General features: G+C 43.0%; 2 protein-coding genes across 4 annotated transcripts; both read right to left on the minus strand.

Moving 5' to 3' along the window:
- Positions 1-3,075: 3,075 nt before the first annotated feature.
- On the minus strand, positions 3,076-4,785 carry LOC123798045 (gamma-crystallin D). Of its 2 annotated transcripts, none has more exons than XM_045806128.2 (3): positions 4,777-4,785; positions 4,447-4,685; positions 3,076-3,352 (listed from the first exon to the last, which is right to left on the minus strand). In XM_045806128.2, the coding sequence occupies exons 1-3, from the start codon at positions 4,783-4,785 to the stop codon at positions 3,076-3,078; spliced, it is 525 nt and encodes a 174-aa protein (XP_045662084.2). The 2 variants fall into 2 exon arrangements, with proteins under 2 accessions (XP_045662084.2, XP_045662083.2); XM_045806127.2 differs by having other exon boundaries at positions 3,076-3,348; positions 4,443-4,685.
- A 5,213-nt stretch (positions 4,786-9,998) lies between these two features.
- Positions 9,999-11,616, minus strand: LOC123798047 (gamma-crystallin C). 2 transcript variants are annotated; one of them, XM_045806132.1, is made up of 3 exons: positions 11,608-11,616; positions 11,267-11,509; positions 9,999-10,271 (listed from the first exon to the last, which is right to left on the minus strand). In XM_045806132.1, the coding sequence occupies exons 1-3, from the start codon at positions 11,614-11,616 to the stop codon at positions 9,999-10,001; spliced, it is 525 nt and encodes a 174-aa protein (XP_045662088.1). The 2 variants fall into 2 exon arrangements, with proteins under 2 accessions (XP_045662088.1, XP_045662087.1); XM_045806131.1 differs by having other exon boundaries at positions 9,999-10,274.
- Positions 11,617-16,123: the final 4,507 nt, after the last annotated feature.

Consider the following 16,123-nt stretch of genomic DNA (forward strand, 5'->3'; position numbering starts at 1 on the left):
AGGTGGTTATTATGGTAAATTTTATGTTATGTGTATCTTAACACAATTTAAAACATTTTCCAAGAGCAAAAAGAAAAGAATACATCTATGTTAAGTATATCAATATTAACTTCTTGATTTCAATAATTCTGAGGTTGTAAGAAAACGGTAAAATGGGGTGACTACTAGGGATTAGAAAAGAATTAAGCAGCATTTAAAACAGCTTATTTTAAGGTACTTACAGTTCTCTTACTTTATAATAGGAAATAAAACAATAATAAATATAATTAATGTCTTAAATATTTTTTTATTAGTTCCTTTCCCTCCTTGGGCTTTCTCCCTCGTCCTCCCCTTACTCTTTCCATTTCGATTACCTTCTATCACCAAAGCTTACACTCAAGAACCTAGTAACCTTTCAGAGTCTTCTTTAATCCTGGGAATTTGTGCTCTGGGCACAGCTGTGTTGCAGACGAAGACATTGGGCGCTCGTCTTTGCCCAGCCTTCCTTGCGTGCTGCCTCGGCTGCAGCTAGCAGCTATCCTATGGTCACCAGGGACACCTGCCTGCTCCAGGACCGTGCAGATGCTAACTATGGTGGGAGACAGACAAAACCTGGGGCCCTGATGACATTGCTGAGCTGCTGAGTCAACCATCCCTAAATCCTGTTCCATGCCAGGCCTTCTGTCACATGAGCTGGTAGATTTCTGTATCGCTTGTCCGTTTGATGTGGGGCTTCTGCTATTTCCAGCCTAATGTTTCTGAAGTGATTCAGATTCATTTTTGGCTGAGAGATGAGGTTGAATTTTTTTTTTTAAAGATTTTATTTATTTATTTATTTATTTATTTATTTATTTATTTATGAGAGAGAGTACGCATCAATAGGGGGAGTGGCAGAGGGAGAGAGAGAAGCAGGCTCCCTGCTGAGCAAGGAGCCAAAGAGGGGCTTGATCCCAGGACCCTGGGATCATGACCTGAGCCGAAGGCAGACACTTAACTGACTGAGCCACCCAGGCACCCCAAGATGAGGTTGAATTTTGATCGGGGGAAGGTGGGGAAGAGTAATTCAGGTATGGAAACGATGTGAGCAAAGGCAAAAAGATGTGAACAGGCTTGGTGTGCTGGGAGGACTCAGGTGGGTCAGAAGCATCAGGTGATAGGAGAGGGAGTGGATGGGCTGGGGCTAAGTTCTTGTAAGAAGCATTTTCCCCTGTGGACAGTGGAGAAATAGCAAAGGCTTTTAAGCAGGGAAATGACTTGATCAGATCAGTCTTTGAACATACACACCCTTCATCTTTTCTAAAATTCTAGTAATGAGAGCACAAGACAGAACAGAAAATAGAAGAACCAATGTAATTGAATATAGTGCCCTACTTCCCTAAAGCCTTACATGTGTAGCGTGTTAACACACCCACACACATATACTATACACACAAGTACAAGGTTATGTAAGTATATTTAACTGTGTGGGGGATGTGCAGAAATAGAATGAGCTTTGGGTTATCCTATTTATTTCATTCAATGCCTGCTTGGTTGTTTGCAATGACCTCATGGCAAGAATCAGTAAGCTAGTACTGGCATTACTTTGACAAGAATCTTCCAGATTCCGCAATGGAAAATCAGGCGTTCTAGCTTCTCATGCCCCTTCTATTATTAATTATTTGATACTGGAATTGGACTTCAGCTTACCTTACATAAAATGACTTATCTGAGTTCTAGATAATCTCCAGGTCTAAAATATGTTAAAAATCATATGACTTCATTGTTCTATAGTGCCTGACTTCCTTCCTCTTTCTCTCCTGCTCTTTCTTTCTTCTTCTCCTGATTCTTCTCTTCTCTCTCTCTCTCTCTCTTTTTTTTTTTTTTTTTGCATTTTCCATTAGGAATGTCTTTGAATACAGTACTCAACAATCACCTCAGAAAAAGTCACATATACTTTGTATTAGCTAAAAATGTGTGTTGAACTACAAATAATAGAACAACCAATGACAGTGGCATAAATGAATTTGGATTTCTTTTACGCCCATTACGCAAACTGTGAGGGTCAAACACTGCTGGCATTGCCCTTACCAGTGAATGCACCATCTGATCTGTTGAGGGCCTGACTAGAACAAAAAGGTGGAGGAAGGACAAATTCGTTCTCTGCTTAAGCTGAGACATCCATCTTCTCTTGCCCTCAGGCACCAGTGCTCCTGGTTCTCAGGCCTCTGGACCCAGACTGAATTATACCACCAGCTTTCTTGGTTCTCCAGCTTGCAGATCATGGGATTTCTCAGACTCCACTGGTGAGACAATACTTCTCATCAGTCTCCTCATATGTGTATCCTATTGGTTCTGCTCTCCGGAGAGCCGTGACTGATAGACATTCAGGGGCTCGACCACATCGAGGCCAGCATTTCTGAAATTGTGGCATTTCCCTCACACTTGCTACCTCTTGGGTATAAAATGTCCAAAAGAGAAGGGAATTGTGGCACAAGAGGCAACTACTCCCTTCCATCAGGAAGGCAAACGTTTTTCCAGAACCATCTCTTCTCTCTCTCCACCAGCATTCCTTCCCTTAAGTTTCCATGTCCAGCAAGTGTCATGTGACAGCCTCAGCATAAAGAGAGTCTGCCAGAGATTTGTGAATTCCACTTTTCCATACAGTTTAAGGGATTCGAAACCTTCTGAAGCCCATCGCGGTACCCAGCTTCAGAATCCGTGTTTTACAAAGTGGGTCACACTATCTCTGAACCTCAGCTTTTCAGATCCTCATTCCTCAGAGAAAAACTGAAATCTGAACAGATTTTTAATCATCTGGTTTGAAGCAACATCTTGTTTAAAGACCAGAGAATCAAATGAGATAACGTATTATAAAAGTGTTTCGCAAACTGTAAAGTTCTCCTTAATATGAAGGCTTGTTTTCATTGTGAGAGGCGCGTCTTATTTGTTCTGGATCACACATAGCGGCTTCCACTTGCGTCGTGTGGGTTTGTGTATGTGTGTGTGTAAATAATAAAATAAGGAGGGGACCAAAGAAAAACACAAGCAAACCAATGCCAGGAACACACAGAAAATAATTTATTAGTTTCCAGATTGAGAAATGACGAGGAACTTGTTTCAGTAGAAATCCATGACTCTCCTCAAAGAGCCCACTCTGGCACTCGTGGCTCCCCAGTCGTGGTAGCGCCTGTAGTCCCCCGGTCTCAGCAGGTACTGGCGCCCCCGGTAGTTGGGCAGCTCGTAGAGGACCCAGGAGCCCTCCAGCACGTGGAGGGAGTAAATCTCATTGAAGTGGAAGCGGTCCTGGAGAGAGGAGCAGTCCTCGGTGATCTCCATCATCTGGCCTCTGTAATCCTCCCTCTCATAGAGTCTGATCCTGTGAGAGCCAGCCTGGCTCATCCAGAGATGGAAAGAGGAGGAGAGCAAGGCATGAAATGGTCGCAACACACTCATGCAGTCCAGCTCAAGCTGTTTTGAAATATATGATAAGAGTTAACTAATTCTCAGTATTTATATAGTCCCCATTTTCAAAGGCGGAGAGTCAGTACCTTTTCAAGACCATGAAATATGATAGAAAGAATTAAGAAGGAAGTTTCACTCTTTTTATATTTAAATATTTCCCAGGATGAAATACTAACCGTGCTCAGTATCCCATACCAGACGGAACTTCAAACCTTTAACAGCTTATTTCTATTTTTGCCATTTTGAGGAGATATTTTTAATTTTTCAAGAATGCGTGTTTGCACAGTAGTGTCAGTGTATGAAGTGAACGACCTTGCACCGGGTTTAAGATAAATCTTGGCAAGATCACCAAGGACTTGGATATTTCTGTTTCTGTGGAAAGCAAAGTTAAACATCTTAAGTCTCTCAGACAACAACTGATTCTCATTTAATAATTTAGGAATAGAATGTGGAAAAATGAGACAGAAAAATCAGTAAAGCTCAGGACTAATTTTTCAAAAACCTTAGAGTTTTAAAACACGTATTTGAAAGATATGTGGGTATGTGCATGAAATTTCTCTGTGTTTCTCTCCATTGAGAGGAAGAACTTTTATTTGTATAGGTGGGGTAAACCACAATACGCAAGTGGGGAGCAAAAGAGAGAGAGGTCTTAAAAAAAACCCGAACCCTTGCAAGTTTCCTTTTCAACTCCTATCTGCTCTGTGACTCCCACATATTCCCGCACCTAATTATTCTTCTGTGGGATATTAGTGGTTTTTCTTCAACTCCACTGTAAGTGATTCCAAGACAGGACCTATAGCTCGTATATGCCCAGGGCAGCCAACACATTCGTAATAAATATTTGTGGATTAATGGGTACCTGGGGAACGCTTTGCTTTTGTTTGGGGCCAGCTACATTGAACTACGCTATCATAGCTTGTCTTGTGTCCAAACCCTCAATTATCCTGAAGGATCACTACTCCAGATGTTTAACCTCCGCTTGAAACTCTCCATTCAGTGTCCCGATGGGGCGCGGGACTCACGTGCGGGATGAGGCGGCAGGAGCGGACCGCGTCGCTGAGGCCCAGCCACTGCTGGTAGTCGGGGTAGTCCCCGCGCCGCAGGAAGTACTGGCAGCCCGCGTAGTTGGGCTGCTCATACACCATCCAGCAGCCGCTGTCCACGCGGATGGAGTTGCAGCGGCTGAGGTAGGGCTGCAGGTTGGAGTGGTCGCCGCTGCACTCGTAGTGGCGGCCCTGGAAGCCCCGCTCCTCGTAGAAGGTGATCTGCAAGGCAAGGGAGGGAGAGGCTCAGAGGCCTGGCCCCCGGCCCCAGCGTGCGGGGACCCCTCCGGGCCTGGGGCCGCGCTGGGCTCACCTTCCCCATGGCTGGTGGATGGAGGTCAGTGATGGGCCTCAGGCGCGCGCGTCTATATAGCAGGAGGCCTGCTGCGTTGGCAGGAACAACACAAAAGGGGCCCGCGGGGTGAGGAGGGGATTTTCGTGTGTTCTTTTTTCTCTTTGCTGCCATAGCCCACGGGGCTCATTGTGGGTTTTGGTCCCATTCTCTCTGGAGTATTCAGGTTGCTATCACTGGCTGATGCTATTGAGACCGTTTGAAAAAAAAAAGTAATTTGGAACATTGTTGATTTAAAAATAGACACAGAGCTTCAGCCATTTCATATATAGTCTACACTTTTATTTGTAGGAGTTGGGGAAAAACAAAAAATGTGTAAGTGAGGGAGCAAAAAAAGCAGCCTTAATATTAGTAAATATAGGATTAATCTGTCAGAACTATCAAGGGACATATGTGCCACAATATTGAATACCAATTGTTTTTTATTTTTTTATATTTTATTTTATTTTATTTCTTGATGTAAAGTTCGATGATTCATTAGTTGCGTATAACACCCAGTGCACCATGCAATACGTGCCCTCCTTACTACCCATCACTGGCCTATCCCATTCCCCCACTCCCCTCCCCTCTGAAGCCTGCAGTTTGTTTCTCAGAGTCCGTAGTCTCTGATGCTTCATTCCAATTGTTAATAGGAAGAAAATGACCTTAACGGAATGTTGAAAATTTCAACTGAGTCCTTTAAGAGAATTTTCTTATTAAAAGGTGTAAGAAATTGAAATATTTTCCCAAGGGAATTCACAGAACTTCAAACTTGCAGTATGATAAAAACAAAAACAAAACAAAACAAAACAAAACAAAACAAAACAAAACAAAACAATCCCAGCTGGCACGGATCTTCAGCATTTGGTCTGAATTCGTTACAGTCTGGAAGTAGACTGAATTCGTCACAGTTTAGAAGTAGACTGAGGATTCGATGTTTCATCCTGGCTAATTGTAATTCAAAAAGGAGAATAGTTTTAAGAGGTTTCATCTCAGAAAGAACTAAAAGGGAAATTTCTAACTTGGAGAAAATAAGAAAAAGTTAAAACACAAAAATCGGTTACCTACCTCTCTGGTTATTATAAAATAGAACCTAACTCCTAAGAAACCCATCTCTAGGAATCTAGATACACCTTTTCCTCTGGGGAACAAGAGCCCACAAAGCTTTTGACTCAAAGGAGATTAATTGCGTGAACACAGAGAGGAGCTACAGCTAATATGGTGTGGGGAGAGGAAGGAGTAAATCTGGAAGCTGAGACTCCAGGAAGACTTTAGAAAGTATTTATTAGCCTGGAAGAGAAGAGTTTGATGGACTGGAAGGAGTGCTGGAGTGGAAGACGACCTGTGCCTTTAGCCTCTTTCATGTTCAAACAATTCTTCACAGTCCTGTGTTGTCTCGTGGAAATACTTCGTCTCGACTTTGGGTCATAAGTCTTTGTAAGTTGCTATTTATAAATGAAACACCAACTACGTACATACGATGATTTCAGTTCTTGTTATCCACTCTAGACAGGCATATGTTTGCAAAATTACTTCTGTTTACAGAGTGGAAAATAAGCAGCCAAATCAAAAGAATTAAAAAAAAGCCCACATCATTTTAATTAACAATTTAAAAAATAATAATTAACAAAGTAAACAATTTTAAATAGTCATTTTGCTCAGAGTTGTTTCTGTGGGGAGAATGTTGATCGATAAACACAGTAAAATACGAGACAGGAGCGAACGCAGAGTCCCAGAGAACACTTAGGGGAGCAGGGTAGGGATGGCTTTGGGGACCGCCACTGCCAAAGCCGACTTGCAGTTACAAATTTGGGATACATCCGGAGGCCAAAGCAAGGGGACTCTGGGCTTGGTTTTTTCATTGACTAGGAAAAGAAAAGGCTTTATTTCAGCCTGGGGAAAGAAATTGGGAAAAAGAAAACAAAAAACAAAACCCTCACAGTTTTCATAGAGCTGAAAAGTGAATGGTGTGGGTCAAAATATGGCTTGATTTTAATGCTCCGCAGAAAATTCCAGGATTGACAAAGGTGTGTCTGACCAAAGCCCCAAGCTGCACTTAAAGAGTGCTAAGTGAACAGAAGTTAAGACTTGAGACTCCTTAGGCCTGTAGCCCTGAAGCAGAGTTCTACACAAGCTGCCTGGAATGACTGATGGGGACTGTCTTTGGCGGGAGAATAAGAGATAGGGTCAGGCACCCTCAGTCCTGAGCTCTAGTCCGGCAAGTAACCCTTTGTCATTCCTAAATATTCAGGTGGTGTCAAACAAAAGCCAAGGCAAAAGACCCAGGTTCAGGTTAGAGTTCTGCTGCACGCAGGGTCAAAGATTTCTGTAGCTGCTGTACGAGGCAGCGTACAAAATGAAGTGTGTGAGAAATACCACTTTCCTGATTTCCTAGAGCTCAAAATACTTTAGGAATCCGAGTCTCATTCCATTAGAATGGAGAGGAAATTTCACCGTAGTCATTGCTGGGGTTTTGTCACCTCACGTTCCCGGGCTCTGTGGTTGGGTTCTGTGGGCTTAACATGAGACCAAGGCATTCCATGGGGCGAGAGGGTACACTGGGAACTCCCGTGCTGTCCTTGGTGGTGGCTCTCCCCAGCTTTCACAGCAGCGTGGAAACGAGAACTGGCAGCCCCGAGGACTGTGGAACCGGGAGGTGTTTTATTTGGCCCGCACAATGTTTAGATGTTCCCCAGGATGCTTTGGGTTCGTTTGCACTTTCTGCAGCTCACCATACTCTTCATCACTCCTCGTGGTCTTAAACGAAGTTATTTTGCTTATTTACGTCATCTCTCTGGCCCATGAAGGCATGGAGCTGTAACCTCAAACAGGAGTCTTCAAACTCTGCTCAGTTTTTGCCAAAGGAAAACATTAGACAACAGAGCAAATTCCCAAGCATTCTTCCTTGGTCTGAGCCATATTTTATTAGGAACTTGTGTATTTTGGGGTGTTAAAATGTCCTTTTGAGGGGCGCCTGGGTGGCACAGCGGTTAAGCGTCTGTCTTCGGCTCAGGGAGTGATCCCAGCGTTCTGGGATCGAGCCCCACATCAGGCTCCTCCGCTATGAGCCTGCTTCTTCCTCTCCCACTCCCCCTGCTTGTGTTCCCTCTCTCGCTGGCTGTTTCTATCTCTGTCAAATAAATAAAAAATCTTTTAAAAAAAATAAAATAAAATGTCCTTTTGTAAATGTCTCTTCTTTTATAAAATGATGTATGAATAGATGGTGCTTAGTTTTATGATTTTGTTTTGTTTTTAATCTTAAAGGTCCTTGCTTGGCAAAATAAAAACTGGCAACCCTATGTTGGTCTCTATTTAAAGAAAACTGGTCTGGGACATCTAAAATATTGAGAACCATTTGATTTGATATCATGATTTAAACCATTTGGTATCATAAGAAATATGTAAATAAATATTACTGCATTTGTTCCCCCCAGAAATTTGTCTTGGGATGACTTTAAAGTACTAAATAAAAGTACTTGATAATAGTGATTACATACGTATTATTTAGTACTTGAGAAGTACTTGACTTTAAAAAGTGGTTACATACTTACTGTTTAGCGTAAGCATTTCATATTATTTCTGTGTAGGGCTCTGTGGGCATAGGGACAATGCCTTTTATTTGTTTTGCTTGTTTTTTCATCCCCAGTGCTACATATGGCAGGCCTATGGTAGGTTCTTAGTAAATGGTGAAGATATTATCTCAAAGAAGTTAAGATCTTTGGTTACTAACAATTGGGCAGAGTCTATTAAAATTACAGATATCTTGTGCTATCCTTGGGCAGTCTTACTTCTAGGTCTCTATCCTCTAAAAGTTATGGCACGTGTAGATAAAGGTATATGTACAATGGTATTCTTTGCAGTCTTGTTTGTAAAAGGAAAGCCCAATCACCAATGGATAAGTGGTAACATAACCTAGGGAACCTTCAAATAATTGAACACAATGCAGTCATTAGACAGAATAAGGTACTGACCCAGATCTATGTCCATATCATTTTGCATGTTAAAAGAAAGTTGCAGACTAATATGTACAGCATGATTCCATATTTGCGAATAAGTAAGTAAATAAATAAAAAGCACGTTTCATGAGATGTCAATATAAAGAAGGAAAAAATTCAAGAAGAGTGCCCAGCAAGTGTAAAGAAGGGTTAGCAATGAGGAGTGGGTCCAGAAGGACCCTCTCTGCGTCTTTCTTTATAGAATTTGTAAAGTTGTGGTATTATAGGAAGCTTTAACTTTGGAGGAAAAATTTTGATAATAAATTAATTCTCTACTGATGAAAGATTTTTAATTTTTTTTTTTTTAACTTGCAGGGCTTTGCTTGTGAGCAAGCAGATTTCATTTCAGTTGAAGTCTATTTAAGGGCACCTGGGTGGCTCAGTTGGTTAAGTGTCTGCCTTTGGCTCAAGTCATGATTCCAGGGTTCTAGGATTGAGCCCCATGTCGGACTCCCTGCTCAGTGGGGAGCCTTCTGCTCCTCCCCCTTGTTTGCTCTCTCTCCTGCTCTCTCTCAAATAAATAAATTAATTAATTAAATCTTTTTAAAAAATCAAAGTCTATTTAAAAGATAACGTATGTCTCATTAATGTATTTGTGTTAGCTGCCCTTCATGTAGGGTTTGGCCCAGGGGACATATTGGCCAGGAGGTGCACCCAGGTCAGGAGGCATTTTAGAATAGGAGGGGGGATCTTCAACTGGTCCAAAAGTATGGCAATGTCCAATGGCAGCCTTGGCAGTGGTTACATCATACTGTGCTCAAAAGGAAACAATACTGCGATTCCTTATGTCAGGCTTTTCCCCAAGTGGGCTTCTCTTCATTGCTCATATGTGCTCCTCTATGGCTTCCAGTCACCTGCAGGGTAGAAGGAAGCCCCTGGAATGCTGGTCCTCAGGGCCCTCAACAGAACGCTTCCCTCCTCACCGGTCACCCTCTCCCATTTTTCTATGTTGACCTCCCTTTCTTTCTTAGACCATCTACCTCTTCTTTCTACCCCTCCTTCTGAGCCTGTTTCAGGCTCATTCTACCTGGCAGAGCTTCTAGAACTGACCCCTCCCCACTTATTCGCTCCTCAGCCTTTAACAGGGAGCATTTACAGGTGAATGAATTGGCACACGGTGAAAGAAAAACAGAAGTCAGCAATTGCCAACAATACAGACTAAATACTTTATTAGGTTCCAAATTGAGAAAATGGTAGTGTGAACCTATTTCAGTATAAATCCACCACCCTCCGCAAAGAGCCTGCCTTAGCATCCGTGGCCCCCCAGTCGTGGTAGCGCCTGTACTCTTGGGGTCTCAGCAGGTACTGCCGCCCCAGGTAGTTGGGCATCTCGTAGAGGACCCAGCAGCCCTCCAGCACGTGGAGAGAGCGGATCTCACTCAGGTGGAAGCGATCCTGGATGCAGGAGCAGTCCTCACTCAGCTCCATCATGAGGCCTTTGTGGTCCTCTCTCTCATACAGCCGCAGCCTGTGGGAGCTTGTCTGCTCGGTCCACCAAGAGAAGGAGTGGAAGAAGCAACCAAACAAAAAATGAACTTGGTAGGTTGGAGCATGGGATGGCTCACGTAAAAACCTGAGACTTGGACATGGCTGGGTATGCTGAGTATGGAGCTGGGCTCTACTGGCATGTAAAGCGTGTTTGCATTCTCATTTTCTATTTCATATCTAGGAAATGTAAATTTTAAGAGGTTCAAAGTCTGGGTTACAGTCTATCAGGAATTCAAATATCTTGACTCTTCCTTCCCTAATTTCCATTATTTCCTAGGTGATAAGTCAAACGTATATTTTGGGAGACAATGGAAAGTATTTTGACCAATATTCTTTTAATAGGAGTAGTCTCTTTTTTAGAATAATATGAGTGTTGTCTCACAAATTTATATGCATATAAATTTATAACTGAAGTTGGACTTTTAAAATCACATACTTCAGTGAAAATTAGTTTAAATAGTCACTTGGAACCAGAATTCAACTGCTTTTCCAAATTAAAGGCATTTACTTTTTCCAAAGTTAGACACAAACTTTGACTAGTCTCTATTAACAATAGAATTCCCATTTTTACTAGTCTGTAGTGGAACCCATCTAAGTCATTCATCATCAATTCTTTACTATTAATTAAAATTACAATGTTACAATCTTAAATTTTTAAAATGAATCTGTTCACAATACCTTCTTATATCCAACCAGCTTCCCATCTGCAAGTTTTGTTCTGTATCCCACTATGAGAGTCCGTTTGTTACAAGCAACTTTGTAATGGATATAATGGTAGCAAAAAATAACAATAAAACAGACTCTTCCCATAAGCGAATTCTTCTGGTATTCTCTGCTGTTTTTGTGCATTTCTCTACCTGGGCTTAGGCAGCAGCTAAAGCCCACTCCACCCTTAGGTGCTTTAAAGGAAAAACCTCTCCCACCCTCACTCCCGTCAAAAATCCGGTGAGCACACGCAGGCAGCGCGATGGAAATCAGGTGGAGCTCACCTGGGGGATGAGACAGCAGGAGCCGATGGAGTCGCTGAAGCCCAACCACTGCTGGTAGTCGGTGTAGTCCCCGCGCCGCAGGAAGTACTGGTGGCCTTGGTAGTTGGGGCGCTCATACAGCATCCAGCAGCCGCTGTCCACGCGGATGGAGTTGCAGCGGCTGAAGTAGGGCTGCAGGTTGGGGCAGTCGCTGCTGCACTCGTAGCAGCGGCCCTGGAAGCCCCGCTCCTCGTAGAAGGTGATCTGCAAAGGAAGAGTGATTCCGAATTAATCAGTGGCTCCCAGCGGATCTGGTATAGAAGCATTTCTTTTTCTTTTTATTTAACTTGTATCCCGCTCACCTTCCCCATGGCTGGCTGCCAGGGATGTGCGAGTTCAGTGTGACGGGCCGGCAGCGCCGCGGGTCTATATAGCAGGGCTGCTGCTGCGTTGGCAAGAACAACACAAAAGGGGCCCCTGGGGGTGAGTAAGGGGATTTTATGGATCCCTTTTACGTGCTGCATTCAGTGCAAATGCCTGTAGCGTTTGCCCTCATTCTCTGGTATATTCTACTGCTGTTCTGGACGTGTCCTAGTTGAGTCGTAGACTTGCTTTTATTTGGATTCTTAGTGTTTTCTAAATTTATCAGCACATCGATCTGAACTTTTGACCCGAAATTCATGTCTCTACGGATAGGACTCCATTCTGCCCCACGTATTTTCTGGGGGAAGATCTATCCCTTCGTGGGAGTGCTCCACAGTTCCAGGGGCCGGCTGTGACGTAGAACGCACGAACACTGATTTCCCTTGACGGCAGACAGCACTGTAACTTAATTTTTTTTCTCTATGTGATTTGCCAGTCTAGTGCAGGACACAGGTCTGGATTCTGATGTTTGCTAGTTTTGATTGTGGTGACCTGATGCTTTTAGACATAGCTACTAGCTCTTCCTTTGGTGGGGGCACTTCATGTACTAGAAATCAGCCCCTGAAAGTCAACTTGTGATAAGAACCCAGGGGAAGGTTTCTATGGTCATCGGGTCCAAAACTGAGAAGTGTACTGCTTTTTGAAGTGCTTCCCTTTTACGGAGTTGGGGGGGAGGCAGTAAAGCTTCGTAAACTCAGAATGTCCACTCAGTAGCCACATGAACTTGGCAAGCCCATGACCTCTCAGAGCCCGAGTTATTTCATAGTACCTATATCATGAGATAAAGTAACTTGAAAAAGAAAGAAGGAAAAAAAGAGAGAGAGAGAGGTGTCTGCAATCAGAAGCTGGTCTGGCGTTCAGAGCCAAGCCATTCCTATTATTCCTCTGTTAGACGTAAACAATTTCCCAGAATACCAGCTGCAGGCAGGGTTTCTCTGAGACTGTGATGCAATGAGACAAAATAAGGCCACTTCATAATCTTGTCTAAGCACAAGCAAAAACAAAGTCACTGTACCACCCACGCAACACCAAACACCGCCCCCCCCAATTCCATATGATTAACTGCTCCTTCTTTATCAATTGCAGCTTTATCCTTCTAGGTTCTCCTCCCCATCAGTAGACTTATTGAGATATCCAATCATAAAATTACCCCCGTTCTGGATGTTCTGACAACATCCAGTTTAGAGCGAGCCCCTGCTTTTTTAGACTCTTCCCCAAATCACCCAACCAAAGTACAAATCCTGTAATAATATCCTTTGCTGATACCCTTTGCTGAGACACTCCACACTTCCCCATGGCCTGTGTTCTCCCTTGCTGTAACAACTAATAAACCCAACTTGGTTTGTGACGGGTGTTCGGGTGGTCTTTGGCTAAAGGGCATTGACATGAATGAACGGGATTATGTGTATAATGTGTTTGGCACATACTTGGCACAAATGAGCGTTACGTAAATGTTCGTGTCAGGAGCAGTACGACATTCCTAAGGATGACTTCAGCCTATTTATCTCTCTCAAACAAAGTCAATCCTCTCAAAGATGCCTGAAAAATTTCTCTTCTATGAAGCCATTTCTCAGTTTAAAAAAAAAAAAAACCAAGACGTGGAGGCTACTTTAGAAATCTGTAGTGGCTTCAAACTCTAGTGTGTGTAAAGACTCACCTGTGCTTGTTAAAGCTGCAAATTGCCAGGTCCTACCCTCTCCCAAGATCTTGCAGCAGGAGACGTGGGAAAGACTCCAGGAATCTGTATTTCTAACCAGGACCAGATCGTTCTTGGATCAAACTTTAAAAAACACTAATCTGGTTTACTCTTTTTTTTTTCCCCTTTTAGTAAAGAAAACATTATTTAGCCATCCCCCGTTAATGTTTTATTAGCACTTATACACCATTTTCCTTGAACATGTAGACAGAAAATCTCTCTGCTTTGTTCTATTAAGTTTTATATCCACACGATGCGAGAATCAAAGCAGAAATACCAGCACTTAAATGATAGTGCTGATTAGACAGGGCAAGGGGTGAAGGGCTCAGAAAATGCAGAGTACTAAACTTTAGTCTTGTTGTTTTTTTTTTTTCCCCAGATCTTTCTCTTTCTGTCCCGGGGCTCCTGCCTTCTCTTTCTTATCTACCCGCCAATCTCCCCCCCCCCATCACCCCGCCCTGCAACTGCCTTTCTTGGACTCTGGTCATATCTCAGCGGACTGCCCGCAGTCTCCTGACTCTGTCCAGTCTTGCCTTCTTCTCAACTGCATTCTGCCAGCATGCCAGGGCGATCAGGATCAGAACACATCAAGTCATGTCACTGCTCTGGACTGAATGTCTGTGTCCCCTCCAAATTCATGTGTTGAAACCCTCATCCCCACTGTCATGCTGTCTGGAGATGGGGCCTTGAGAGAGAACTAGGTCCTGAGGGTGGAGACATCATGATAGGATTAGTGTCCCTAGACACGAGAAGAGATGGGAAAGAGCTTGCTTCCTCGCTCTGGGTGAGGGCACAATCAGAAGACAGTCTGCAAAGAAGGAAGCTGGCTCTCACCAGACACCGGATCTACCCGTACCCTGATCTCCGACTTCCCAGCCTCCAGAACTGATAGAAAGAAATGTATGTTTAAGTCATTCAGTCCATGGTATTTTTGCTCTAGCGGCCTGAACGAAGGCAGCCACTCACCTGCTTGAAACCCTTCACTGGCTCCCATTGCCTCCAGAATCCGGTACTGGTTCCTTAGCGTGGCGCACTTGCCCTGAAATCCTCTGTCTTCAGACTTTCCGATGGGTCACACCAAATCCCTTGTTTCCCAATGCACACTGTTATTTTCACATTTCTCATTTACCCCGCTCCCCAGTTTAACTGAGATAGAATTGAAGTATTACATTGTGTAAGTTTAAGGTGGACCACATATAGATTTGATACATTAATGTGTTGCAAGATGATGATTACCACCACAGTGTTAGCTAGCACTTGCATCACCTCACATAATTAATATTTGTGTGTGTGTGTAAACATTTAAGACCTACACTCTTAGCAAATTTCATGTATATAATGCAGTGTTATTAACTATAATCATATGCTGTACATTAGATGCCCAGAACCTATTCACCTTATAGCTGGAAGTTTTGCTATACTTTCTCTTGATTTTTAATAAACTGACCCTTCTCACTGAGATACCAGTTCTACATTTTTCACCCAGAGAGATTTTACCCCTTTTTTGAAGGTTCATCTCAGGTATCAATTCCTCTGTAAAGATTTTCTTGAAGTTTTCCTAATCTTCCAGGCTGGACTTAATACCGCCAACTTGGTTCTATCAAACGTCTTGCTCATACCACTGTAATGGTAATTATTACTTTATCTAGTTATTTTGTTTAGACATCAGTTTCTTGAAATCAATGAGGGGAGCCCCTTTCTGGGAAGGGACTATTCCATCTTTATTTTTGTGTTCCCACTAAGTGGCAAAATGAACTGGCACATCAAGGTTACTCAATCAATGCCTGGAGGATATGAATGTTATTCCCTAGTCTGAAATCCGTTGTTGTAATAGTCCATGGGCCCTATTTTGAATGCTCAGCACAACAGGCATACACACTCACATCAAAGTTCAGTATTTGCAACTTTCAATGTGTAGGATGACACAAGCACTCTGCATTTGATCTATTTAATGGGCCTTTATAACAGGGGAGATGAGTAAGCAAAAGAGAGAAAACTGGAATGTCGTGCTGTTCCCTAAACCTTCTGTTCCTTGGTAATTCTACTTTTTGTGTTTCCTGAGATGTCACATTAATACTACAAGAGCAGTATCCAATTCCAGAGTATTGCTAGTGTCTGAGGTCCAGCCAGCCATTGACCTTAACACCCACCTTCCTGCTTGCTAGCAGCTAATGTAGCCTTTGTATCATACACAAGCTTGGTTAAATTAGATGAGGTCATTTGGTTGACAGTTACGTAGACCAAACTATCCCAAACAAGGAGGCTGGATGAGACACCAAGGGTCACCATAGTAGCACCAGCCTCTGGCTCTCTTTCTCAGCTTGTCTTTGATGACTGTCCAGTAGATGACAAGAAGATAGGGGGTAACAAATGACCCACCTCTGCTTGACTCCTGTGGCATTCCATTTGGATCAATTGGCTTTTGTGTGAAAAAGCCATTTCTTCTCATTTAAGCAACAGGTGGTATGATTGTCATTTTTGCTTTAACAAACCCACAAGAAAATTTAAACCCCTAAAGTCTGGAGGGGAGGGAGTAAGACAATAGCAACATAAGGACCTAACCCCGTGGCAGCAAGGCAGGATAACTGGAGAGGGAAGTCATAATGAGGAAGCACCCTTTTGAGGGTAAAACTCAATATAGCAGCTCGTGGCACTTCTTTATGGAAAGAATTCAGTTTCTTTGCTTGGTGGGCCTTATATAAAGTTAGACTGGCCAGAAAACACTATAGGTTCAATGGGAGAAAAGAGGGAAAAAAGAA

The sequence above is a fragment of the Ursus americanus genome, chromosome 1 (assembly GCF_024610735.1).
Source record: "Ursus americanus isolate L20-20 chromosome 1, mUrsAme1.1.p, whole genome shotgun sequence".
Taxonomy (NCBI): domain Eukaryota; kingdom Metazoa; phylum Chordata; class Mammalia; order Carnivora; family Ursidae; genus Ursus; species Ursus americanus.

Coding starts and splice junctions, on each gene's coding strand:
- LOC123798045 (XM_045806128.2), bottom strand. Junction 3,353..4,446: donor CGCTCCTGCCGCCTCATCCC/GCACGTGAGTCC, acceptor TCTCTGGATGAG/CCAGGCTGGCTCTCACAGGA.
- LOC123798047 (XM_045806131.1), bottom strand. Junction 10,275..11,266: donor CCTGCTGTCTCATCCCCCAG/GTGAGCTCCACC, acceptor TGGTGGACCGAG/CAGACAAGCTCCCACAGGCT.